Below are 25707 nucleotides of genomic sequence, written 5' to 3' on the forward strand. Positions count from 1 at the left end.
CTGTATGCCCCTTTTGTTTGAGAGCCTAAACATTTAGTGCTGTTTAAAGCAACATCTATGTGTGCACGTGATGCTGGGTTGGGTACAGAGAAACAGGGATCATATGTACCCATGGGTTACTGTTGATTCTGTTCTTGCAGTTTGGACCGTTGGGGCTAGCGATCTCACCATGCTAGGGCCACTGCCATCACAGACACCAATATGGTTGTGTAGAAAATGGCAAAAGAGTGTTTAATAAGGCATGGCAGCTCCTGATATACATACATCTACCATCGTCTGTGCTCCTAAGCATGCATCATTAATCAACCTCAGAGCAGGGAAGGTCCTGTCCCATAACTTCCCCATATCCCAGCCACGCCTACTACAACAGGTTACACTGCAAGACTGAGTCTCCTGGCATTACATACTTCAACCCAGGCTGCGTGTAAGACTCCCTGTATTTGGTTAATGCTTATTTGTCTTTCAAGATTTCAACACAGATATTTACACAGAGGAGGCAGTTAGAGCAATAAAGACGATTGTTAAATCTTTTTTTTGCATTCCTATCATTTATGTAATAGAATTGATGTTTTTAGTGTATGCATTTTGGTCTTGGGAGTTAAAAGCAAGACTAAGTTGTATAGAATGACTTTTTTTTAAATATAAGTACTTGCTAAACTGAAAGACTATTTTCTCTTGCTAGAGACATGGACATTCAACAGGTGGTATATAAACATTGCCTTTCCTGATTTTGAGACAAAGTATCAATGATAAGTTAAAATAAGGCTCTTTTCAAGGAAAAAGGTAGGTAAGACAAGCCTTTTCAATGTCCTCGTAATTTGCAACATCTATTTTTAAGCTGTTATAGCAAATGCTCTCTTTAACTGGGGCTTTGCTGGGGTTGTGGCTGTGATAGCTGCATGAATATCCTGCAGACCTTCCACGTTTCTATGCGTGAAGTTGTGTATCCCATTGCTTGAGACATTGAGGTGGGTAGATTATGCTCTTGTGGCTGCCAGAAACTGGGGTGAAGCACAGGTAGATGAGAAGAAGATTCTCCATTGATGTGGCTGGCTAATCTGTTTTTCCTGTGACAGCTTTGATCAGTGGAAGAAACGAGAGCCAGGCTACCAGAAAGCCAAACACGGAGTAATCTACAACCCTACATTTGACTATACAAAGATCCTCTGGGAGGAGCTTTACTCAAAGGTGTGGTTTTATTTAGAAGAAGTGGTCTTTAAGGAATTGATTAGCACAAACAAGCCCGGTTCCTACTGCTATTAGTCTGGTTGTACACAAGAATAACTCCACTTGAGCTGTACCAAAACAGTTCTGATGCAACACTGTAAGGGAATCAGGCTTCATGAAATAAGACTTCCAGCACTCAATACTGGCATGACCGCAGCTGCAAGGTCCAACACAGTATGAACAACAAATACTCCAAAAATTAAATTTATTCTAGCATTTAGTTTTGCGGTGAACATTCAGACAAAAGTTAGGTGTATACAGGCAGTAAGCATGCTAATAACTTCTAACACTAGACTTCGGATAAGCTTAAGCATTGCAGGCTTAAATGCTCACTTTCATTAGGGAGCTGTGGGTTATTGTTCCTGTGCCAGATGAGCCAAAAGAGTGGTCCTTGGAGCTGCAGCTTGCTGGTCTGTGTGGCTTCCCCTGGAGAATGCCAGTCTAACCCTTCAGTGGGTTGGACTCTTGCCCTGCAGCTGGGGGAGAATAGGATCCTTGTAGTTCTGCTAGCATCATGTGCTAGAAACAGCTTTGGAATGTATACATTATGTTCACTTAATATAAAGTTAACATCTGAGTGCTCATACCCACGGTAGTTCACCTTAGTGATTATAAAGAAACTTCAGTGCCACAGCTTTTGTTTGTGTTTGAAGTTAGAGATGTGCAATATGCCACCTTTCAGTATTAACTTGCATTGGTTGCTTGCTTTAATTTCATTTGTCTTCTGCTTTGCTGCTGTTTGTGTTTTCACTGAGGTGTGGAACTGGATAGACTTCTCTAGCATCAGCTGCTGTTAGATTGCATGACCCCTAGGTACAATTGCTACTGCAAAAGGATTTCTGTACCTGCTCCTGCCTCTTATGGAATTTTTTATATGCAGTCCCCGGTATTGTTTCCCTGATTCCTGCTTTTTTATGCCTTCTGACTGCAGAACAGATGGAAAGAGGAGACACTAAAACCCAATAGGCAACAGAGAAAACTGGTCACTGAAAGAACGTGCTCATAAGCAAAGTGACTCAAAGATCTCTGCAGGTGCTACACAGAGTGAGCTGTGCACGTACCATCTTGAGGTGGCGTGAGCAGGGCCGTGCCCCGTGTGCCTGCCCACGGGCACAGCCTGGCAGCCCCTGGGTGCTGGGCAGAGCAGAGCAGCCCCTCAACCCTCTGCCCACGATTTACAAGTGAATGCCATCTTGTCCGCAGCCATACGGAGCGAGCCGGTGTCTGCACGGCCTGCAGCAGCACAAGTAGGCCAGGCTGTGCCTCGCCCCTGCGCTGGCGGGCGGCCAGGCTTTGTGTACGCCAGACACCAGATGGGAAGCAATTATGAGTGTGACAAGCGGGTCATCTGGCAGACACTCCGCGGACCTGCTGCTGCATAATTTTTGGCGGGAAGGGGAGAGCTTTCTCTTTCCCTTTTTGTTGCTCACACAAGCTCTCTTTAGAGCGGTCTCCTCAGGGAGCAAGCAGGGGTTGGGCATGGAGCGTCCTCTGTGTGCCGAGTTTGTGCTCCCTTTGTGCCCTCGCTGGCACCGAGCAGTGCGCAAGCATTTCCACTTGGCCGGCAGCAAGCAGTGCTGTTCTGTGGCGCGCACTTGGCAAATACCGGCCCGCAGTGCTGGCACGAAGGCCTCGCTGCCTGGCAAAGCAAACGGGAAGGCGGCCTGCAGCGCAGGCCTGTCAAGAGGCGAGCCCTCATCTTCCCCCAGTGAGGGAACCCACGGGTAGGAGCTGCCCATCCCTCCCCAAACTGCCCTGCAGGGAACCTGGAATGCTGGGCTGAGAGCGGCTCTGGGGCAGCAAGCGCTGCAGTGGGCCCTCACTGCTTCATCCTCTGGTTGTGGACACCAGCCTGTAAGGAGTTTTGTCAGCCTGCACAAATCTGCTTAGCTGCACCCAGCTGAGGCTGACTATGCAGCCCCTCCGCTGACAGCGTGTGGATAATTGCATTGGGCAAACCTGTAAAATGCTTTACTTGCTCCACTGCTGTTGTCTGATGGGCTGGAGAAAAATGTAAGAGGGGTCTGGGGTTGATTGGGGTCATGTTTTTGGGGAGGCTGGGATGCTGCCTGTGCTGCAGCAGAGTTACTGCAGTGTAGGGCTGAGCTGCCAGAGCTGGAAATGATGCTCGGGTGGGCGAATGGGTCCAGAGGCAGAGTCTAGCTCTTGGCAGACACGATGGTGTGGTCAGTGGTTTTCTCAGTGATTTTCCACCTGGTGCTTGCCACTGAAAGGGGAGTGGAACAGGGCTGGAAGGGCAACCAGGGAGCCAGCACCCACAACCTCAGCGGTGTCTGATCCTGCTCAGTTCCCTGTGTTTTGGTGCTAGGCTCTGCAGTGAGCACACTTCTGTTCCCGTGTACCTAGCCCTGGCAGCAACTTGGTTCAGCAGTGGCTCCATCAGCCTTTAGCACTCCTGGTCCTCTGCATCTGCCTCACTCAGACTCCTGGAGACAGTCAGCATTCATAGCAAAGGCCTGTGCTGCAGAGTTGCTTAAGCTTAAGTAGTCAGGAATTAAAATAATACAAGAAGCTGAAGAAAAATCACTATAAGCATGCAAGGTTTCATTATAACAGGATGGGAGAAGAGGATAATATTAATTTAAATCTGCAGAGTTAAATGGGCAAGATTAGTGACACACTTAAGTGCTGGGGTCTCTTTATAGCTCCAAAGTGGTGGTAGCTGCAAGGGCATGGATCTGCCTGTCCGGGAGAAAGGTTCTTAGGTTTGAATCCAAATCTATGTATGCAGACCCACTAGGCTCAGGTGGTGGCTGGATGTAAGTATGCTGTGTTGTCCCTGGTATCATTTTCTCCTTTCACTTCTTTTTATGTTGAGAACTTGGAGAGAGTGTATAGGAGATACGTGTTGTTCTAGCTTATGTCTCAGAACTGAACGCTTGTAGGTAGTGCTTGTTGCGAGGTTTAGATTAGCAAAGGGAGGTAGGGGAATGGAAGTGATTGTGTTGCAGTGTGGGTTTTGGGCCTCAGTGTTTCTTCTGTTAATAGCCTCAGAATAGACTCTGCTGAACGTGAATAAAGCTGTTGACTTGCTTCAGCAATGTGAGGGCTGCAAAGCAGTGAAGCAGACCCCAGGGTCTGCTGCCTAGGGCCACCTGGAAAGCTTGGCTCTGTGGCACCAGCCTGCATTGGGCAGGTTGGCTGCCAGTCACATTGCGGCTCAGGACTGCATTGCTGCGGAGATGCCTCATCTTCCCCTCAAAGCCCAACCCTTTTCATCGAATAATAGACTGATGCTGAATCCTCTATTTAGGCCTGAGGTAAGTGAAAAAAGTGAGGGGTCCCAGCCCATAGGGGGTGACATGAACAGAACACGGAAGGGCTCAGGCCCAAGGTTGGTTTGTCCACCCATGTATCACATTCCAATTTGCTGTCTAAAGCCACTTAAATGTAACACAATAAGGGCCTGGGAGCTTGGTTTTTACCTGGCCTCCAGCGCTGCACCATTTTATTTCAGGACCTCCATGAGTGTGCTGGTTACCAAAGTGCAGTACAACTTGACAGGTGTGTGTGTCTGCTCTGACTGGATGGACATCAGCCTGCTTTCCTGTAGTAAATGGAGAGAAATACAGTAATGATATTTGCAGTTGGTGATGGTGGTTGGGTGATAGGATCGCTCAGGGTGCACCTGCTGTGACAGGGTTTGTGCATGTGCTGCTTTCCAAAACACTCTGCTTAAACCAGCACTGCATAAGTAGATACACAAGAGCAGAACTGCGAGTTTTCCCTCTGTTGTGGGGCCTATGGGAGAACTTGTGAAGGGTTTCTGGTTGCCAACCTGATGCCTGAGGTTTCTAGGGACAAAAAGTGACCACTGTAACCATCTGAACTAACTTACAATGAGGCCTCATTTATCTCTAGCTTCACTCCAGACTTCTCTTAAACGCTTTATTCTGATGCGTAGAAAAGAATATTGGAAAGCAGAGGGTGCGGCTCCTTTGCACATCAGACCCTGGAGGAAGGATGTATCCGAGTCATCTTAAGGCTCCTCCAAAACCACTGTATTCACAGAAAGTTGCAGATGGCTTTTTTTAATTAATACTGCCCATGGTTATATTCCGGCTGTGTCCAGGCACCGGGCACCAGCAACTTTGTGTAAGCATTTTTGCTTGGGATTTTGAATCTGCCTTTTCTCCATCTATTATTAATGGTCATCAATGGGTCCTGAGTGGATGGCCTATGCCCTGGCTGGCAGGCAGGATGGGGTGGGACAATGCAGGTGCTGGTGCGGCAGCAATCAGACTGTAACCGCTTTGTAACATGCGGCCTGGGGAGTCCTCAGTCACACTGGAGGGGTTTGTTTTACATCCTTAAGAGAGAAAAGGCATCTCCTGACATACCACGTGGCCTCTGTGCATCTCCACTGCCCATTGCTTATTATTTTTTCTCCTTCCCACTATACTTGTATCTCTTCCTCTAATGAGATTACCCACCTCAAACATGCTGCCGTCAGCTAAATAGCTTGACATTTCTATGCGTGACATAAGCTACTGTATGGTTAATGGAATGAATAATGCCAAATAGTATTGTAGCTGAGACATTTTACAGATGGTACAGTTAGATTATTGTAAAATTAAGGAAAATGCTCGCCTGTGTTCTAAGCTCACAGTAGGAAACTCCAAAGAAGCAATCTCCAGGAGATCCTTCCCCACTTATGTTCAGCACTTAAATGGGGTCTAGGAGAAGATGGAGTCAGACTCCACCCCTTCCAGTCACACAGGTACATTGCCTTCACCTGTGCTCCTGTGACTGCCTCAATGCTCACCTCAGGTGATCAATCAGTGGTTCAGGCCGTGATCCAACAGTTCCCACGCAGTTATTAAAAATAAAGCTTTGATATTAAGTGTCACCATCTCATATAAAAGCATTGAAAGAGCCAGAGCATGAATCGACACCATCTTTATTAAGGGTTCATCATAAACAAATCTTTCACCATCTTGCATCTAATGAGGTTGGTAAATCTACTTTCATCCTAGCTTATGGGGACAAATGCCAGATATCCAGTGTTAACAGGACTCTGGGCAGGAGTTATAGAGAAGCAGAGCTGCAGTTTTCACTGGAAAGACCATATTTACTCCAAAAGAAATCCGTTGCAGGACATTGTGCCATCTGACAGTTGCCTTGCTATGATTAGCGCTGAACTTCTGTGCTGAAGTACCCTGAGACTGAGGCAGCTTTTGCTTCGTAATTTTGTTTTGTTTGACTGCCCTTGTTGCTGGGACAACTGCTTTGATGACAGCATCGTTGCTTCCTGACCTCCGCCTTGCTCTCCCTGGCACTGAGCAGCAGCAGCAGACTCTGCAGCGCAGGGTTTTGCAGCGTCAGCTCTCAGCACGAGTGCACCCACACGGGTATGACTGCGCACAGGGCTGGCTTTACCCAACAGTGCCTGCTCAGTTGCACAGGGAAGGAGCAAGCACATTGCAGGGCCTTTTGCATGTCTCTTCTGCTTTATGGTCCAGTGCACGCCCCTCACAAAAAGGGGAGCATCAGGCAAACTGACTGCACACTGCCTTTTGCGATTTCACCACTATGCAAAGCTGTGCAAGTAGGAAAATGTTGGTCTAAAATAAAACAGGGTAAGCTGTGAGGCAGGTGGGTCTGCGGGTGAGAGGATGGGCCCCGTGTGCAGAGTGCCTGGCCCAGGCTGGCACCCGTGGGGTGTCGGGGCCTCTTGTCTACTTCTGCATCAGTCTTGTTTGTAAGGCTGCTGAAAATGTTTCCTTTCTGGGGGGGGAGCCAACGTGGGTGCTGAAAAGAAGGGTGTCCGGTTCACGCTGATTTGTCCTTGTTTGAGCTCAGCTGTTTGTTTTATTCTTCTGGGCCTTCAACTAACTTGATTAAACATTCACCTCTCTTTTCCTTCTAAACTCTAAACTCTGATTTCATTTTAGCAAATCTGTGTAGCCATTCATTTAAATTATAGTTCTGACACTTGAGAAGAAAAACAAAGAAAATTCAATATTATAGAGTTGTGCTGCTCACTTGTGAATATATGCAGGGTTTGTGTTGAGATTTTGAAAAGCTCTCATAAAATATGCATGGTTATTTGGCATCTGTATCATTTATGGAGTTTGCATAGAGCTCTGTGAGCTGGGATTTCATCTGAGAAATATGAAATCTGACTTGTTCTATTTTCGTTGGCGTGCGAGTCATGATGTCGTAACCCTTCTGGCTGGGTAACTCCAAGATGTGAAATCCGTCATGCAGACGCCAGTGTTCGATTTAAAGGCATTTTCTGTGAAAAGTGTGTGTTATTCCCCTGAACAAAGATGTCTGCGAGTGGCACTTCTGATGAATCCCTTTGCTATACGATCTGTAGAGTGAAAGCAAAAGGGGAAGGAAGGCAAGCAAAGCATATCTGAGATTTTTTATGCATCGGTAAGGATTGCTGTATGTAATAGCCTAGCTTTCACTACAGTTTATTTAAATGAAGTGGTATGCAAATAACTGATGGATATTTTAAGGAGTAGCTCTGTCACAAAGATGTTTTTGAAGTGGTGAGTAGAAATCAGGAACTATTTTTGGAAATAAAACACAAATTACTGCAAGTGTGATGCTAAACGTAGCAGGCTATCCTCATGCTATTTCGGTCGTGTCTGTGTCCCAGTTTGTCTCTCTTGGGGAAAAAGAAAAACTCTTTTTGTCTCTTTTCTTGGGGAAAAAGAAAAACTATGAAACAACAAGAAACGTGTCTGAAAAATGCATCCTCCCATAGATGTTATGAAGTGTGACAACGCGCATGTGCAGGCAGTGGCAGCAGCTGTGCCCTGAGCTGCAGTAAGCTGCCTTTCTGTCACTGGGCACAATGGCATGGTTTGCTTGTGCTGTGATCACTGTTTCACATTTTTCTGATGGTGTGCTGCAGCTCATCCAGCATCATTTCCTGTACGGGTTCATCTGGAAATGACATTGTCCACCCACATCCCATGCCCATCCGTATGCCCTGCTCGTGCTGCTGTTTTTATGAGCTGACCAAGCATCAGGCATTCTCAGTAGGATTCCCAGCAGAAGCCAGGCTGTTCCAGCACCACCTGCAGAAATAGTGTGATGAGCTCTTTGCAGGTGCTTATCAAGAACACACACCTGTCTTGGTAATTGTAAGTGTAGGTGCTGTGTATAACCAAAGTACCAGCAGCATTGTGCCTCCTTATGGAAGCTGAGGAGATTAGGCCTCTTCTAAAGCACGGGGCATCCAAATTCCAGATTAGTAAAGGATGCCAATCCCATATATTTTCTATCCCAACAGTTTCTTGAAGTCCTTCCCTTCACAGGCTTGAGTCAGCTCTTTCAGCCTGCGCTCCAGTGTCTCTGTTCCACCTATCTCATGTTGGGCCTTGTGCTTTCCATGGTTCAGTGTATGATTTCCAAAGGCTGTGCTCTGTTTGAGGTGAGTTGAGTGAATTTGCTATCAATTGGTAGGACTGAAAATAGAGAGCACTTGGTATTAGTTTCTACTAGAGCCTTAATTACCCTTGAGGAGCATCTCTCTTTGTGCTCTCCAGAGAAGGAGACTCCACAACCTCTCTGGGGAGCCTGTTCCAGTGCTCTGTCACCCTTACCACAAAGAAGTTGTTCTGCATGTAATGTCTAACTCCTGACATTTTGGTCTCTTCCTTTGTGGGAATAAAGTTTGTACTCTTTGCCATCAGTTGTGCATGTTCTTCAGCATCACAAAACCTGCCTTTATGTCCCGCTGAATCCTTCCTAAAAGTCACTGAGACACATATGTCACCACAGTACTGGTATTTTGTTTTGTATGAACAGGGCATATTTTATTTGAATCAATAAAATAGTATCTACTACAATACAGTTCCTGCAACACAGAGAAATTATGTTCTGTAAAATCTTTCCTTTGCTTGCAGACCCAAATTATAAATTAAATAAATAAGGAAACCATAAATACACATGTCAAGATACAGCAAATGTGATGTAGAAATATCAGGTATCTCTCCATCATTATACTACTTAAAGCTATTGATTAACAGAATGAACTAGTAGGATACAATTCTCAATAGACAAAATTCTTGCTGCCCTGGACTATGCTTTTCAGGTCACATTAACTACACAGGTAGGTATCACAAATGCTCAGTCGTAATTACCCCAAATACGGCAGATGGACACTTCCCTCTGTCTGCTTTTTTATTTTTGCTTTGCTTAGGGAATAACTCAACACAGTTATTACCATCTTCTCTACTCCTTAGGTGCCTGCACTGCTGTGCAAGTGAGTAGTCCCACTGAATTTACTTGATTCACATAAAAAATAGCAGGTGCCTACAGGGATTCAGGGGGCAGGGGCAGCATGGTTGGTGATGTTTGTAAAAGACATTTCAGGAAAATTTTGGGGATGGCTGCAGCTCTGTTCAGCTGTGGAGGATTTGATGTTGGCAGGATTACGCAGTGCAGTACAGGGGCATTGGGGTCAGGCTCCAAAGTAAAGGTGAGGTGAGCCTCTGTGAGAGGGTGTAGTTCAGGAGGAGCTGTGTGCTGCCCTGCTCCCAGGAAGGTGAAAGAAAGCAGGAGAGGAGCTCACTGCTCTGGGCTGTCTCTGTCAGGCTTCTGGGCCAGAGCAGGGCTTCTGCTTTTGATAAGAAGGAGGAAGGAGAGAGGCAGTGTGACTTATAGCCATGGTGCTGTCTGATGGGCAGCTGAAGTATTTTATGAAGGTCTGATTCCTCACTCCTCTTGGCAACCTCTAGACTGATAGATTGGAGATGGCTCTGTCAGCACGATAAGCCATAGTATGTTTTTAAACAGGGTCTTTTAGCCTGTCCCAATGCCTTTTCCTGCATATCCCTGCTGGGGGCATGTGCTGTCTCTAGAGCAAGCTAAGTGCCAACCCTGCTGCAGTCGCTTTCACATCACATAGACTTTCCTTTCTTAGGTTGTCAAGCTGTGAACCTTTCCTGTGTGCTTCTCCATACTACACACCCAAAGCCAATGGACCTGGTTGCTTTTGCAGCCTTTCTCTCCTGCCCAGATTTGGTGGCCCCTGGCTGTGGATCCCTCCTGAAATCTGCTGCTCTGTAGGCTTAGGCAAACCACAATCCCATACTGTAAGTGCAGGGGAGCACTCATATGGGACGAATATTGTTCCTGGCTAATATAATATTGTCTGTAGTATTGGTGAAATCCTATAAGCAGATATTTCACATGTAATTGTCTAGTTGCATCATTTATGTGTTTTCTACTGTCATTAGTGCACTTTAAGAAATACTCTGTGCCACACAGACAGACTGTAAGTTGCTGACTTAGTATATGTGTTCTATGGTATTTCTTGAGGTTATTCAGTTGCTCATAGTTTGATCTGGTAGGACACTAAGACACCAATCTCTGGCCACGTAGGTAAGTTTGGTAAATGTCTATTTGCAAAAGTTCTGACTCACCCATTCTTTTAAATTTCTTTGTCTTTTACTCCTGCCTTGAAACATCACAACTGAGGGAAAAAGATGTTTAGCACTGAACACATCATAAGATGTGTTTTTTATCTCATATCTCTGAAGAGAGGATACAAAAGGTGGGAAGGAGGACAAAAGTGGTACACAATGAACAAAGCCCCGGCACTTAATGGCACGCAATAACAAAAGAGAACTGTAACCTTGCAGAAGCACACCAACATCTTGGTTGGCTTCTCTTGTGTGTCTGAGCTGATTCAGACTGGACGCATACAATAGGTCAGCAGTAGTTTCAGCATAGCTGAGTCAAGATGTGAATCTAGTGGGATATTTGGGTTTCTAGTGTATCGCAACAAAGAAAGGCTAATATGTTGCATCATACTCACCATTTTTACCTTAATTAGCCTTTCTCCTACCATTCTGAGGCAATGGCATCAAGTAATGAAAAGGATATACTTTTCCTGGGGGAAACTATGCCGTGTCTGTTCCTTCATCAATCCTAGAGCACCTTGTCCTGGCTAAAGGAACTTCTGCCTTTCTGAGGGATGCTGAGACTTGTCAGTCTGCCTCAAAGGCACTGTTTGTTGCCCCCAGATACTCTGACTTCTTCTTGTGCTTCATCCACATCTTCCTCAGCAAGCTGGGTGTCCCATACAGGCTCCCTCCTGTCAGTGGCAGAGAAGCTTCTGCTCCCGTTGTCACGGTCAGGTCGTACTCTGCCATCTTCCTCAGGCGCTGCCTACGGCTGGCAAATAAAGCACAGGAGTGCTGACATAAAGCATTTATCACTGTCCCTGTGACACTGTGAATCACCTAGATCCATTTCTGAGTTAAACATCTACTGATGACATGCATCTACACTATGGTCAAACCGTTTCTTAATTATGTTTTAGAGAGAAAATGGCACGGGACTCACTCTTCTGCGAGCGGGTGGTCATCCATGGTTGAGCCTGTGAGAGCTGGCTTTGCTGTGATGGGGAGGGCTAGCGATGATGGAGGCTGCTGGAGGGAAAAGCAACAGCACTGGTGAGTGGAAACCTGAGGTTAGTCTGAGGAAAGAGGCTGTTTTTTACAAAAATGAATGAATACTGTACACCTCTTAGCAAGAGAACAAAAGTTAGGTCCTGACTGCTGTACCCTTGTCCACACAAACACTGCTCACATGAATGGTCACCCTAGCTTCAGCACAGTGCCTGTATGAGCATGCATTTCTCTTAACAAAATAAAGTGAGAGTTTTGCAGAGCATTTCATTCCTTGTTTTTTATGCCTAAGTTCCTGAGGAACTAAGGCTTTTGTACAGGGTACTGAGGCTGGACAGAAAGCAGCTTTCCCAGCTTTCACCATTTCTGGAGCTGTAAGGAATGTTACTTACTGAACTGGATACTTTTTGGTGTGCTAAGCGTTCCAGGATCTGGAGGTATTTGAAATTACTGTTGCAAACACCCTTTGAAATTTAACTAGGCTAATTGTTGTTAGCTACAGTTAGTTTCATTACACTGAATGCTGTTAATTTTGACCATCCTTCAATATTGAACGGCCATTTTCCTCCAGCACAGCCCAGCTACAGGCTACCTCATATATTGTAACCATCCAAGTAGTTGGTTAGAAACTTTTCAAAAGACAATTTTCTGCTTGAAAATCTAAATAAATAAATAGATGAGGGGAGGAAAGTCTTTTACTCAATCTGAGTCATTCTGAGCCAAAACATTTTGTCACTACTAAGAAACAAATTTTCAGATTTTGTATGATGATTTTCCCATTGATGTATTCAATTGATCTGTTCATCTTTTCAGCATTACATTCTGCAGAGTATGAATTATTTGACACTTGCTCCATCTTAGAAATCCATGTTTTCCCAGTTTCTGAGATTCCCTGAGAAGCAGGAGGCTGATTCCTCCCAGGTCTTGCAGGTTGCTAGGCATGCAGCAAGGCAACCTGCCCTCTCCCATCCCATGGGGCAGCTGTCCTGCCCCAGCTGTGCAGTTCTTGGCATCAGTCACCGCTCACAGCTGTAAAGAAGACTGGGAAACCTGCAAGTGCTGACACCAACACACTGTTACTGTGGGATGTGTTAGCAGGTGCTAGGCTTTAAGATGCATCAGACAGTGGTATTTCATCTTGCTATATTTACTTACCAGAGGTTTCCCATTTGACTGATTGTGATTACAGGGTTTGTATGTCTCTCGTTCAGTTATTCCCACTGTCAAACATAAGAAACAGGGTATTATCAGTGTAAGTATCCCATTGGCACAGCTGGTATTAAAAGAATAAAAGCGTCCTTCCATGTGCTTAGGACAAGTATGAAAACAGCCATGATTCAGGTTATAGTCCAACCAGATTTGATTATGACCAAAGGGGCAAAAATTGTCTTTTTTTTTGATCATATGCTATGATGTCAAAATGAGTGATATTGAAACTGCTTAGTAATTACAGAAGATCATTTAGTTGCCCATAGACTTTTCATATGAGACAAGGAACTGTCCTTAGGCCAATTGGAGGCCCCTCCCTGCTGCTAACACTATATACGTGTGTGTGTGTATGTGTACGCAAATGTATACACTTATATATATTTAAAGTGTGCATACACACGAGAAGGGCAGGCCCAACTGCTGCTCCTTTGCAGGTGACCATCAGCTAATGCAGTTTTTGTGCTCTGTGGAGCTCCCTGCCAGGTCTGTCCTGTGTAGGAGCAGGGAGTCATTCTCCATTTTGGACTGATCCAAGGAGTCATAGACAGCAGGGTGTTACATCCAGCAGGGAAGGATTTTAACCTCTCTGTCTGCCTGTGTCTGGGTGGGACGTCTCTGCTGTCCTCAGGCCCAGAGGTTAGCTTGCTGTTAGAGTGAGTGCTCAGCCAAGAACTTATCCATGTGGAAATGCTCACTGCCATTCCTGCTAGTTGTGCCAAGGAAATAAATGAAGGAGGGATTCCAGATTTATTCTCATGGAGCCAAATCCTCCCATGTGGCTGCAGGAATGTGGATTGCTTCTTTTCCCTTCTTTCTGTTCCTGGCCATTTTGAGTTATCTGCTCCTTTTTAAAACTAATATTCAAGTAAAAGAAGAGTGGGGATTTAGATGGATTCACACCAGGATTCACCGAGACAGACAATGCAACAAGATTCACATCTGCTGTTACCAGTGGAGTATAAACAATGGCTGGAAGCATCAGAAATAATAGAGATGCTACTTATAGCACTGTCCCCAGCAAGACTTAACAGTCAGAATTATCTTGTCCTTCTGGGGGCAATAGTTGACTGTGATAAATATCTTAGCTAACCTTTCTCCTCCCACTGTCCCTCACCAGTAATTCCATTAGGTACCTAACTGTATCCCTCACGTCAAATTTTAATTCAATTGCTTCCTCTCATCTTGTGTATTAAGTACTAACAGTATTCAGAAAGTGGCTCCAGGCATCAGTGCTCCAGCTTTTTGTTTGTTTTATATTATCTGATTCTTCCCTTCAGCATTTATTTCTTTATTAGATCCAGAAAAATGTTCTGGCCAAGTTCTGCAAAATATTTAAGCAAAAGTAAGGCCTTGTGGCTTCTGTTTGGTAAGTGCACGTTGGGACAGTGGTGGTGGGGTGCACTGTGAATGCCACTTCCAGCAGGTGCTGTGGGTATTCAAGCATGGGACCAGGGATTTCTGCATCTTTTACTCTGACTTTGTTCTGTATTTCCAAGATGAGTACCTGTACAAAACTATTTGTTCCCTGTAGAACAAATGCATGTATACACATAAATAGAAATTTAATCTATAACCCTGTGAATCAAAGTGCAGCTTTGTGTGCTAGTAGGAGTTTATTGTTCTGGTCTTCTACACTAGGCTTCCTGCATGCTAGAATGGAGTGTTCTTTTGCTTTTGTATTTGTATGATGTTTCTAATGCTAGCAATAATCATGCTGATGTTCTCATCTGTACTATTTGTGCATTTCTTACTTGCTGTGAAAAAGTAACTGTTAGCACTATAACCTGGATTTCAATTTGAACTTCACTAAGTCTGAAGTCTCCTTAATATTCAACAACTGCCTATGAAACATGCATGGAGAATAACTAGGATGGAACCATTTCCAGTAGAGATGTTGCCGATTGCTTTTGAGAGGTGAGATTTATGTAGAGATCACATTTATATAGAAATCAATGGAAACGGGACATATCTTGGGACAAATATTTATATATTGCTATATATCACATTATGCTGGCTCTCCAACTGTTGAGAAACAGCTGCAGAAAGAAACCTTCCCAGACTCTTTCATGGTACCTCATGCTCTGTGAAGGCATTTGTTAGTACAATGCAAACTGAAACCAGAAGCTGTAGCACACCATTGCAAAGGGCTATTTTAATTCTCATATAAATATTTGCAAACACTTCTGATTTCCTTAAAACACTGAATTTGTAAAGCCAAGCAATCAAGAGTTATGGATAACAAGAACTGAACCACAGTTATTTTATCCACCAAAGATCTAGCCTTTGAGATAAACAGTTTCATTGCGTCCTGGAGTACAGAAGGTTGTACTGGGGAAACAGAAAGCACTGAGTTTAAGATTAGAAATTCCTAGGATGAGGCTTTCAGAAGACTTTTGTGAGATGCAGCACTTCTTCCATACAGCTTTTTTGGCAGCTAGAAATGAGCACTCCTGCGTGTCAACATCAGAATTGTGAAATGGGCGCTCAGAAAACAGGATATGTCAGCTGTATCAGCATCACTGAGACAGGGATGGACAGAGCTTAAGGAGCTATTATGGGATCCTGGAGATTCCCTGCCAAGTTCCCTGAGTACCTTCTGGGCTGGCATCGTACAAACAATGTTATGCTACATAAGCTTAGAGGGCCCTGGTGGAGCCTTATAGGATGCTCCTGATGAAATTGTCCTGTCCTGTGCTACCTGCTTTCTTCCTCCACTCCTCCAGCAAACCCCTTTGCCTCTCTTTTGTTCTCAGATCTCTTTTGCTGAACCCAATCTAACTTAACTATAATTGCATTTGGTATCCCATTTTCTTTGCCCAGTCACTTGACTTTCTCCTGTTATGAGAACTGTTTCCTTGATTTTTCACTTTTATTTTTTGTTTACTACATCCTTTCTCCCATCAGTGCCTATCTGTCACCTTTTCCCTATTGCTTCCCCTCACAACAGATGACTTCTTTGTCCCCCAGTGCCTCTCTGCCACCTGCTGCTCCTCCATTCCTCCTCAGCCCCAAGTTGTTGTTCAGATACGTCTGGGCTTTGTCTCTGGTTTCAGGTCTTTCCCCATGGTCCCAAGCTCAGTTTGTCCCTTCCCAGTAGCACAGGCCCTGCTCTTGTCCACTCTGTGTTCAGATCAGGTGCCTTACAAGCAAGACAGCAGCTTATTATTGTTGTGCAACCATGCTCATTCATAGTAGAATCTGTTCTACATATTTGGCAACTTCTAATAAATAAACTTCCTATGTCTCTATGCTTAATTGCATCTGGGTGGTTTTGCATGGGAGAACAAAAGGTGTAGTTTTGATTAAAAGGCCATCCCATGCCAAACTCCATGTCCTTGCTTGAGTTTCCTCCTTCCAAGCATAACACCACAGCTTTGAACCAACCGAACAAGCAGCCTGCTTATGTTTATTCATTTCCTTGGTTTTACACTGGCAAATTCTATTTTTTCTTTCACAGGTTCTCAAGAATATGTTGAATGGGTTCTGGTTGAAAAAAACAAAATCATGTCTGCGACTGACATACAGAATCTAAAAATTCATCTCAAATGATTACATTTTGGCAAATTTTAAGTACTTGAACAGGGATCTTAAATAAAAAGATGAGTCAGGCAAGCCCAGTTATAAGCAATCTATCATCTCTACAGTACTGTCAGCTCTTGGAAAGGTGTATTTATGCTTCTGAATAAAGCAAGCACTGCTTTATTAGCTTGCTTTTGCAGGGAGCAGAGCTCTGCAACGCCATAGTCTTCAACTCATAAATTCCTCTGAGAGTTTTAAGCTGGGAGATATTTTCTATGTACATAACAATTCTGGTTTGATGCAGACCAGGAGACTGCAATATCTCAAATTGTTCTGAAGCAATGGAGACAGCAAAGCCATCACTGAGGACTTACCGTGCTTGGGGCTGCAGGGTCCCTGCTGCCCGCCCTGCAGGCGGCCCAAGCTGCGCACCTCTTCTTCTCTGTAGAGCACCTGGAAGAGGTCACCGTGGTGGGGCTGTAGCTTGTCTGGCTGGTGGGGTCGACAGTCAGACACCGCTACCACCTGTGGTGAAGATGCAAAGCCATCACATTACAGCTGGCCAGGGAGTGGGCCACCAAACTGTCATTGTTAAAGTCACCTGAAGCAACCCCAGGTGAGAGCAGCACGATGCTTGCTCTTCTGACTGCTTTCCAATCTACTTGAGGGGGGGTTGCTGAGTGGGACTCACCGGGTGTGTGTATGTGAACATTAGGCTCTATGTAACTTGAACAGCATTTCTGAAAATGAGTCTGAACAAAGACAGATACTTTCCTACATTGTTGAGTGCAGTGCCATGGGTAACAAATGGGGCTGGCCAGAGCTAATGTATCTTAAGGAAAACAGGGTAGTCATCAAGCAGATGGACACACTGGTGACTGTTATCCAGGATGGTCCAGGAACAGTTGTCTCAAGAAGATTAATGTCCTGGCAGCAGAGAAAGAGTTTCAAACTTTATTTTTTACATTCTTCTCTGAAGATCTGCTGCTGTCACTCAGAGAAGTTAAGCAGGCAAAGATCCAAAGCAGTGAGGAAACAAGGTGCATGGCAAACCATCAGATTGATTGCTATTAGACGTGCACATGATGCTTGACAGTTGCCCTATACTTGTTTTATGTATAAACACAGTTATTTCGTTTTAGGATGGCTTAGACCAGCAAATCTCCCAGCCTGCTACTGACACAGAAAAGGCCTTATTCCATCTATTGGTCTGCCTTCTAACATTCATTTGAGATAAAAACAAAACTGCATTCCATTATGTCACCTTGTATTCATAAAATGGTTCTTTTTCTTTAAAGAAGTTTGAATTCGGTTTACTGTTAATCTGCCATATTCTGTGCATGAATTTTCAGGCAGATTTAAAAACTCATGCAAACAGATACTTCCCAAAATAGGAAAAATTGCTCAAGGCCGATGATGTTTAACTTTTTGATTCCATGTGTGGTTGGCAGCCTGGAAACATATGTAGGTCCTACCAACCGGCAGGACAAGGAGCAGGAAGGGCCCAGCAGCAGGCAAAAATGCTGCTGGAAAGGTGTGGTGAGGTAACCAAAGCCTAATCTGAGCCCTAAGAGGAGTTTTCTTTCAGTTCAGTGGATCTTGGCACACGGCCTAACGCAGTGCTTTCTCTGTAAGCTACTTAGGGATGTGCCCAATGTGAAGTTAAAGCCTAAGGCACCGCTGGTGTCCTTGAAGATAAACATGTGCTAGAGGTGGGCCCAGCTCTCCTGACCATGAATCTGGCAATGCCACACACCCCTGTCGGTCTCTCAGGAAGGAGGGGGAGGCTGGTGGTGGGAGGCCTGCGCCTGCAGGAACTCCAAGAGCTCCCTGTACAGCTCCTCTGCTGGGACCTGGCTCAGCAGCCCACTGCACTGCCAAAGCTGTGAGTCACTTAGCAGGGGCATCCCTCTGCCACCACAGTGACTGCAGTGGAGGCACCTGTCCTCATTACAGGAACGATGTGGCCATGACCAGCGGGGGGTTTTCATGACAGCCCCACTGCTGTAGGGGCTGCTGTATGAAACAAGGCTCTTCTGGCTTTCAAGGAGTGCTGCAAAGCTCAGCTTTCCCACCAACTCTGGAAACACATGGCAGTACTCTTGCTCACGCTGTCTTATTGGTGCATGGCAAAAAAACAATGCAGCCCTCTCCTACCAAAACATGAGCTTCACTCTTTTGCATGATCATGGAAAGGGCACTTTTGGTAAGTAGGATGCTGGAGGCAGTATCCTCTAATCCTGAAAGTGGCTTATTTGATCAGCATAAACTACCACTGACTTGAAACTTAGCAATCTGCCTGTGCATTGCAAAGGATAACATTTAGTTTGAACTCCGCTGCTTGCAGGAATCATTTAGGCACATTATCTATGCTCTCAAGGCCTCTTGTTACATACCACCCACCTTCCAGCAAGTTTCAATGCCTTTTGCCACTACAGTCACCGACAGCAGCCCCATCTCCACAGCACAGCTTCAGTTAGCGTGTTTGTTTGCAGCATTTGGCTGTAGTACAGTTTGGGAGTTTCTTATCTCCTAAGTCAAGACTTCACCGTGACTTTGACCACTTCACACATTACTGTAATACATTAAGACTTATCTGGGTCAGGAATCTAAACCTGCTGCAGCACAGTTTTGATCTAAAGTAGAGCTGACATTTCTCTAGGGTACCTGGGGTAAGGCAGAAGGATCAGTGGGAAGTCACTTTTCTTTTCTAAATGTACCAGGAAGTTCAAATCTTGTGTGGATAGCAGAGTCATCTGAACCCTGCAGAATTAGTGAAATACTCTTAAAATAATTATCGATTTAAATCTGTAAGTCACTCAGCTTGTTCATTCTGTTCGCAGGATGCTTACTCTGAATTCAGAACTCAATAAAACATCTTTTTATTTTCCATTGCAGAGGCTGCTCCAGCAACCCCATCAGTACTCCTGGAATCAAAGCCTCAGAAAGGTGACAATTAATCATCTCAATCTGGGTAAAATTAGAGGTTTAGAGGCTGAACAATGAGATTATTTTATTATTAGTGCAGGAAATGACATATTTTTGGAGTTAGGCTCTTTCTGATGGGCTAATGCTAATCTCATTTTTAATATGGTAGCACAAGGATACATAGAGGTATTTGTCAGTTTTCTGCAGAGCATTCCTGTACTGACATCAAGAGTGGTTTTAAAGTTCCAGACATTGATTTAGAGGATAAGAATGGAAGGAAATAAAAAGGAAGGATCCACTGTCATTGGGAATAACTCTTAATAGGACAATAGGGACTGCAAATAGCAATACTGGTGAAATAGTTTTTAAAAAGAAGGTGTTTCCCCCTTCTCTTTCCTCCTTCTCCACAAGACTGTGCTCTTGGGATGGATTTTCAAATGTTGCGGAAGTTACCTCCCAGTGTCAGTCATCCGAATGTTAAATCACTTAATGCTACACCACTTGAGTATTTCTGTTGTGGAAAAAAAAACAAAACAAACCGTCTGGCAGATGTCCACATTGCTAGCTATTTTTGCCCTTCTCAGGATCAGCATTATGTCCACTGCAATCGCCAAAGCAGAAGCTCTCAGGTTAGCTGAGGCCTTTCTACAACACTGACTGCAGGTGCAAAAGTAAAAGTGAAAAACAAATCATCATTCTGCTACTTGAGTGTGGGTCTAGAAACTGGCAATCCCCATTTCCTCACAGGCATCTATATGCCAGTATGTGCAATTTATCTGAATGATTGCACAGTAGCTGTAAGCACTGAAAAACCAGAACACACTCAGCAAAGAGTTGACTGTGCAAATTTGTTGGTTTGCAAGCCTTGTCTAGCTGGATCTGCAAACCATTCCTTAGGCTTGGTGCTACTGCTGCTAATAGGATGCTGTGTGCATGGGGATGACTAAGGGCCAATCAAAGGATATCTATAATTGAAGTCAGGAAAGCCCCAACGGAAAAAATAAATCACATAGAAATGCTGCAACAAAACAGGGACTTTCTTATTTTCTTAGACTTTCGTGAGTATACTACACTGATCCAACCCAATAAATACATGAGGCTCTCACATGACAGAGAGAACTTTCTAAACATAACAGACCTATGGCTGTCCTGGATTTTGATGAGAACTGGCTGAAAAATTTCCACCTGAATGGGATTATGAGAAAGTTCTGATTAGAAGAAATCTGGGCATTTGTTTGGAAAAGTACTTATTTTCTTAAATAAAATAAAATAATAAAAAGATATATATGAGTGGTTATCTAAACATTTTGTTTTATTTGTTCAGAATTGTTCTTTTTTTGCATTCTTATGCTAGTTTTACATTATGTGACAAAATATATTGAGGACACAACACATAAAGAAAGGAGTATGTCAAAGTGGCTTATTTTGAGCAACATTAGGACACTGAATATTGTCCTCTGTTGGGATGAAGAGTCATTTTGAAACCTCAGATTGAGTGATGAAAATAAGATTTTTGCAAACTGAGAAAATAGATACATGTGTTTTTCACTCAGGCACCAGAGATGTGTTGCTGACTCTTCTGAAGTTCACTTCAGGCATTCTGTGAATTATCCTGTGATCTGCTTTAATAACCAGGAGATGGTATTGAATGTGGCAAGGCTTTTCCTGGCGCACAGGTAAGTGTGATAAGCAGAGGAACCTACTGTGCCAGAGGGAAATTAGGGAATGTGGACTGTGAAGAGGAGTGTATCTACAAATGGGACCAGGGAAGGGGAAAGACCATGGAGAAAGACATTTCAACAAAGGGCTGGAGAACTACATGTGTCTGTGAGGAGAATACTTTGATGGGAGGGTCTCAAAGGTTATAAGAAGTGCTTTAGCATGTGGAAGAGAAAGCGTGGCTGTCATCCTTGTAAGACAAAACTGAGATAAAAGGATCATGGAATGGGTTGTGAGTAGGCTAAAAGCATTTAAAGAGGAAAAAATGGCTCTGAACACAAGAAAACTTGAACCAAACTTGTGTGTATGACTGTCTAAATTTGGAGAATGTTTTCTCACTGTTCAGTTCCTTAAGTGTTGCTATTGTCACCTAATAATTATGTCTAGAAAATGTAATCAGGGCAAAAATATTTACAAACCTATTAAAAGGAAGCATTCAGTAAAGGGAAAGTTGAGAAGGAGAATAAAATGCTGGGATAGCATGGTAGAGGGCTGTGGGAAATATTCAGCTGTTTTCATTCCTGAGACAAGAGAGAGCACTGTGCTGTGTGGTGGGTTAGAGAGAGAGGAGAGGACCACATGCAGCGTGTGTGCCAGGTTAACCCTTTGCCACCACTGTCAAGGAGCAAGCATCCTCCTGTGGCTCTCTCAGAGCCATTTCTCTGGGAGGAGGTTACAGCCTATCATATGGTGTTTTCCTCCCACGTTCCCTGTGTGATACTGGCTCCTTGATTGTGTATGCATTGCTACAGTTTGCTTGCTGTCCCTCTGGCAGTGTTATTAGTGCTTTGTGGATAAGAACTAAGTCTGTGAGTCCCTCAGATGACCAGTGTTGATAAGCTGTATTCATTTTGACTAGCTCTGCACAAAGACCTTATTTTTTTAAGAGTTTCAAAGTGCTCGTGTGACAATCTGTAAGTACAGACTGAATCATCTGTAGATGTACAGGAGCTGCCTTTTCTATTTTACACCCCACTCCCCATGCCAGGTGCTGGTGCGTTTCTTTGCCCTGAAAGGTCTGCTTCCCATTTCTCCATAGCATTTTGAAGGATAAGCTTAACCAACTAGAATGAAAACAAAAGAGAGGGAGAGAAGTTATCCTTACGCTCTTTGTCAGGACGTGATGTGCACTTTTGGCTCTCCTCCGGGCAGGACTACATGCTGTGAAAAGAACAACAGAAATGTGGTCAGGGGTGGGTAGAGGTGGACAAACTCAAGTAGCACTCCGTAGTAGTGCCCATTGAAGATGCTGGTGAAGATCTTGCTGTTTTGTGGTGCTGGGAGACCAGTAGCAGACCCTCACCTCAGGCAGACTTTCCTGCCCTGCTGCAGGAGGGAATGCACTGGGAGAGAGCCTCCAGAGAGGATGCTGGTGTTTGGCACTTGCCTGGAGGCCCTGCACATGGGTATGTTGGTTTTTCTATTAGCTCCCATGAAGTCTGTGCTGGGGGGCATAGAAAAAGTGAGGGCTGAAGACAGCTAGTAGACAGCTTTCTCAAAGTTTCTGTGCTTCTCCTGTGGGTTTCCAGGAGGAATCTGCCATTTCCTACCTGAGGTTGTGGCCTTGTGTTCTGCTGACATGTTTAGGATGGGAGGTCTTTGGCAGAAAGCTTCTTTTCCATCCAGTCAGCTTAGACCGTGCCTAGTATCTGCATTAACTTTGGAGTGGCCCACCATTTTATCTAGATACAGACTTCCAATAATTGCAGACTGCTTCATTCCAGATTTACTGCACTATGTCAAAGTCACAACATTTGCACTTCATTCACTCATTTTTTTCACTTCACAGAATTACTTATCCCGTTCTTTAACTTTACGAGGCATTTTCCTTGAAGTTTTTTTCTCAACATTGTTTCTTAAACCCATGAAGACACCAAAATCCCAGGCAAAATGGAAAGATTAGCCACAAGACACATGAGATACCAGGATCATAACCCAGGCTTCTGACTGGACAGTGCACTCACACTGCAGTGATTGGTTCTGGATAGTCATTTCTGGTCATTTCAAAGACTGATTAAAGATTCTTCCAGATTGATTTGAAAGGTATTTTCCCAGATCTCATTATATATTACTCTTCGCACTGTAAAATTATTACCCTTCCTTTATAATACAGAAATCATGACTATGGGATTCAGCATCTGTGCAAAAAGTAGCCTAAAAAAAATAAATAACCCTTCAAAATTCAGTTGTATTTAACACCAATTCTAAATGACGACCCTGAGGGCAAGGCATGCAAAGAGAGACTTCCCTTTCAGGGTCTATTTATAGCCCAAATGCACTGAAGAATCAGGAAGGTGACTCTTGCACTCTAAGTGAGTTTTCCTTCACATTTTTTGGGATCCAGGAGCTGCCATGCTCAGTACTGCTGTGCTTTAATGTCTGTGAAGATTTCTGATGATGTGGAAACAGCTGGAGTAGGCTGAGAGCTTCTCATTACTGCAGCTGCAGTGAATCTGAATTCCTGCCTTGAGATATGAAGTTTTGTAGGACCTAGGCCTGTTGCTCCTGGTGCTCCTGCTGCCTGTGAGGGATGGATGAGTGGTGGCAGTGGTGGCCTCCACCATGCTGGGCACTGCTGCCCATACCACGGTATCTCTAATGGCACGAAGAACAACTTCAGATGCCAAAGTGAGGATGCAAGTACTGAGCCCATCAGACAGAAACAGAGTCTTGGCCAAGCTCTGCTCTCAGTGAAGTGAGAAGTAACACAGGAGGTGCCAAGTCTTGTCCAAGTCTCCTGCTGAAATGCAATGTTTCCATGCTTATCACAAGTGAGTTATCTGCCTGCACAGAACTAGAGAGTGTGCTAAGCTGTCAGCTTGATGCTCTGGGAGGTGATACCCTCAAGGATTCCTGCTGCCTTCTCCTGCATGAGTAGTTTTGTATTTTAGTGTGGGGTGAAAACTATACAAACGTGATGACAGTCATTTTCTGTGTTTTGAAGCTGCTGCAATCATTTTACTGCTGGCATTGCACTGTGTGGAGGCCAGCATCATTAATTGTTCACAAGCACTTTAATTAAACCCAAGTGCAGAAAAGTTCAGTGACACAAGGAATCATCTGTATGATTTTAAGTATTTTACTGGCCAATGCATGGCGCTCAGTTCCTGCATGTTTTTCCCAACAGCAAGCACTGTTGTGCTGCTATTGGCACCCAGGCTGGTGCACGACAAACCATATATGAATGTGCCTAACGCCAATACATTGTCATGTTTTCAGAGTACGTACAATCCACAGACTGACTCACTGCTCGTCATCTGCCAGCGTACATGGCAAATGGCTTACACGAGCTGAAGAAAGGGAAGGCATGAAAGGGAAGTCACAGCACCAGCAAACATGCAATTACTTGAATAGCCATTGAAAGAAGAGTGAATCACGGAGGTAGACGTAAGTGACCCATTTGCACAGGAATACAATGGCAACAATGAAATCAGTGGGGTTGCTGAGCTTTCCCTGCAAACATGATTTTTCTGCAGGGAGCAGGAAGGCAAAGCTAAATTCTTGCAGATGCTGTTTCTGGATTTGCCTGCAAGAGGCTGTTTGTGTGTGCAGTCCAGATTTCAGGCAACAAAAACAATTATGGTGATGGTTCACTTTGTCATTTCCACTTACATACTGAAATTAAGCAGCTGAGAGCACAGGCTTGCAGCTTGCAAGATCTGATCTGCCCCCACAATTTGTTTTCCCTTCTTTTACCTGCTTTCTTCTCCTTGTTGCTGAAATATGCAGCTATTGAGTTTAAACTAATTTGCTCAATCAAATGCAGACCAGGCTTTGTCCGGTTCTTACTCTTCATTACAAGCAATTAATGTTAATCATGCATTCATTTTGAGGGCACGGCTTTGGAAATGTTCCACTTACTGAGCCAGCAGACTTAAATTCCACATTCATGCAGTTCACCCAGTTCATCCGAGCTGCTCACAGAACTTCATTTTCCTTTCTATCACATAGAATAGCCTCACGGTTGCAAGCTGTCACTTTAGCAATTACCTCATAGGTGTGCGAACGCTGATTCCAAATCTCCCAGTTCTGCCTGTGCAAAGATTTTGCACAGCCACAGTGTCGAGGCACCTGCACGGCTCAGCTCCAGCGAGAAGCAGGGAGTGCTGAGCAGGCAGCACGGCACGGCACAGAGAGCAGCCACATGAGCTGCTCCTTTAAAGGTTTCGCTAAAGGATAACGCACTCCGTCCATCCATCCAAAAGACAACACCGTCCCCGTTATTATAGTCCCAGTGTACTCACATTTGGATGAAATCACGGTGGTGAAAACTTCTAAATTCTCGTCGCTGCAGCTGTAAATCTGGTGCATTTTCCACCTCTCTCTCCTGACTGCCTTTCAGCTCCACGCAACTGCTCTGAACTTCTGGTAAATAGGTTTCACTAATCCAATCTGGCTCTGTGATCATTGTCCAGATCTACAAAGGACAGACTGATGCTGTGATCTCATCTCATTCCATATTCTTCATCGCAACATTTTCTGCTCCCATCTGCCTTTGTATGAATACTATGAATGCAAAGATTTAATTTAGCTGTTACTTAAGTCTCTACCCAGATAGAAACATTTTGTCCTTTTACTGGTTTGGAGAATCCTCTGCAATAAATGGCCAATAATAAAGCCTGCTCTGTGCAGCCAGTGTACGGCAAGAAACTTTACGGCAGTACTGCAAGGAATTTTAAAACAAGTTGGGATACATTTTGTGTAGTTC

General features: G+C 44.3%; 1 protein-coding gene across 1 annotated transcript; it reads right to left on the reverse strand.

The window, feature by feature from the left end:
• Nucleotides 1-11201: 11201 nt before the first annotated feature.
• Nucleotides 11202-25310, reverse strand: VXN (vexin). Its single transcript, XM_065753310.1, has 6 exons — nucleotides 25244-25310; nucleotides 22105-22160; nucleotides 16727-16877; nucleotides 12780-12844; nucleotides 11560-11642; nucleotides 11202-11388 (listed from the first exon to the last, which is right to left on the reverse strand). The coding sequence occupies exons 1-6, from the start codon at nucleotides 25308-25310 to the stop codon at nucleotides 11202-11204; spliced, it is 609 nt and encodes a 202-aa protein (XP_065609382.1).
• Between the last annotated feature and the right edge of the window lie 397 nt (nucleotides 25311-25707).

The sequence above is a fragment of the Cyrtonyx montezumae genome, unplaced genomic scaffold, assembly GCF_038088225.1.
Source record: "Cyrtonyx montezumae isolate F1298 unplaced genomic scaffold, pur_monq_1.0 scaffold_8, whole genome shotgun sequence".
Classification (NCBI taxonomy): domain Eukaryota; kingdom Metazoa; phylum Chordata; class Aves; order Galliformes; family Odontophoridae; genus Cyrtonyx; species Cyrtonyx montezumae.

Coding starts and splice junctions, on each gene's coding strand:
- VXN (XM_065753310.1), bottom strand. CDS start 25,310: ATGCACCAGATTTACAGCTGCAGCGACGAGAATTTAGAAGTTTTCACC. Junction 16,878..22,104: donor ATCACGTCCTGACAAAGAGC/GTAAGGATAACT, acceptor TCTTCACCACAG/GTGGTAGCGGTGTCTGACTG. Junction 12,845..16,726: donor ACCCTGCAGCCCCAAGCACG/GTAAGTCCTCAG, acceptor TATGTTTGACAG/TGGGAATAACTGAACGAGAG.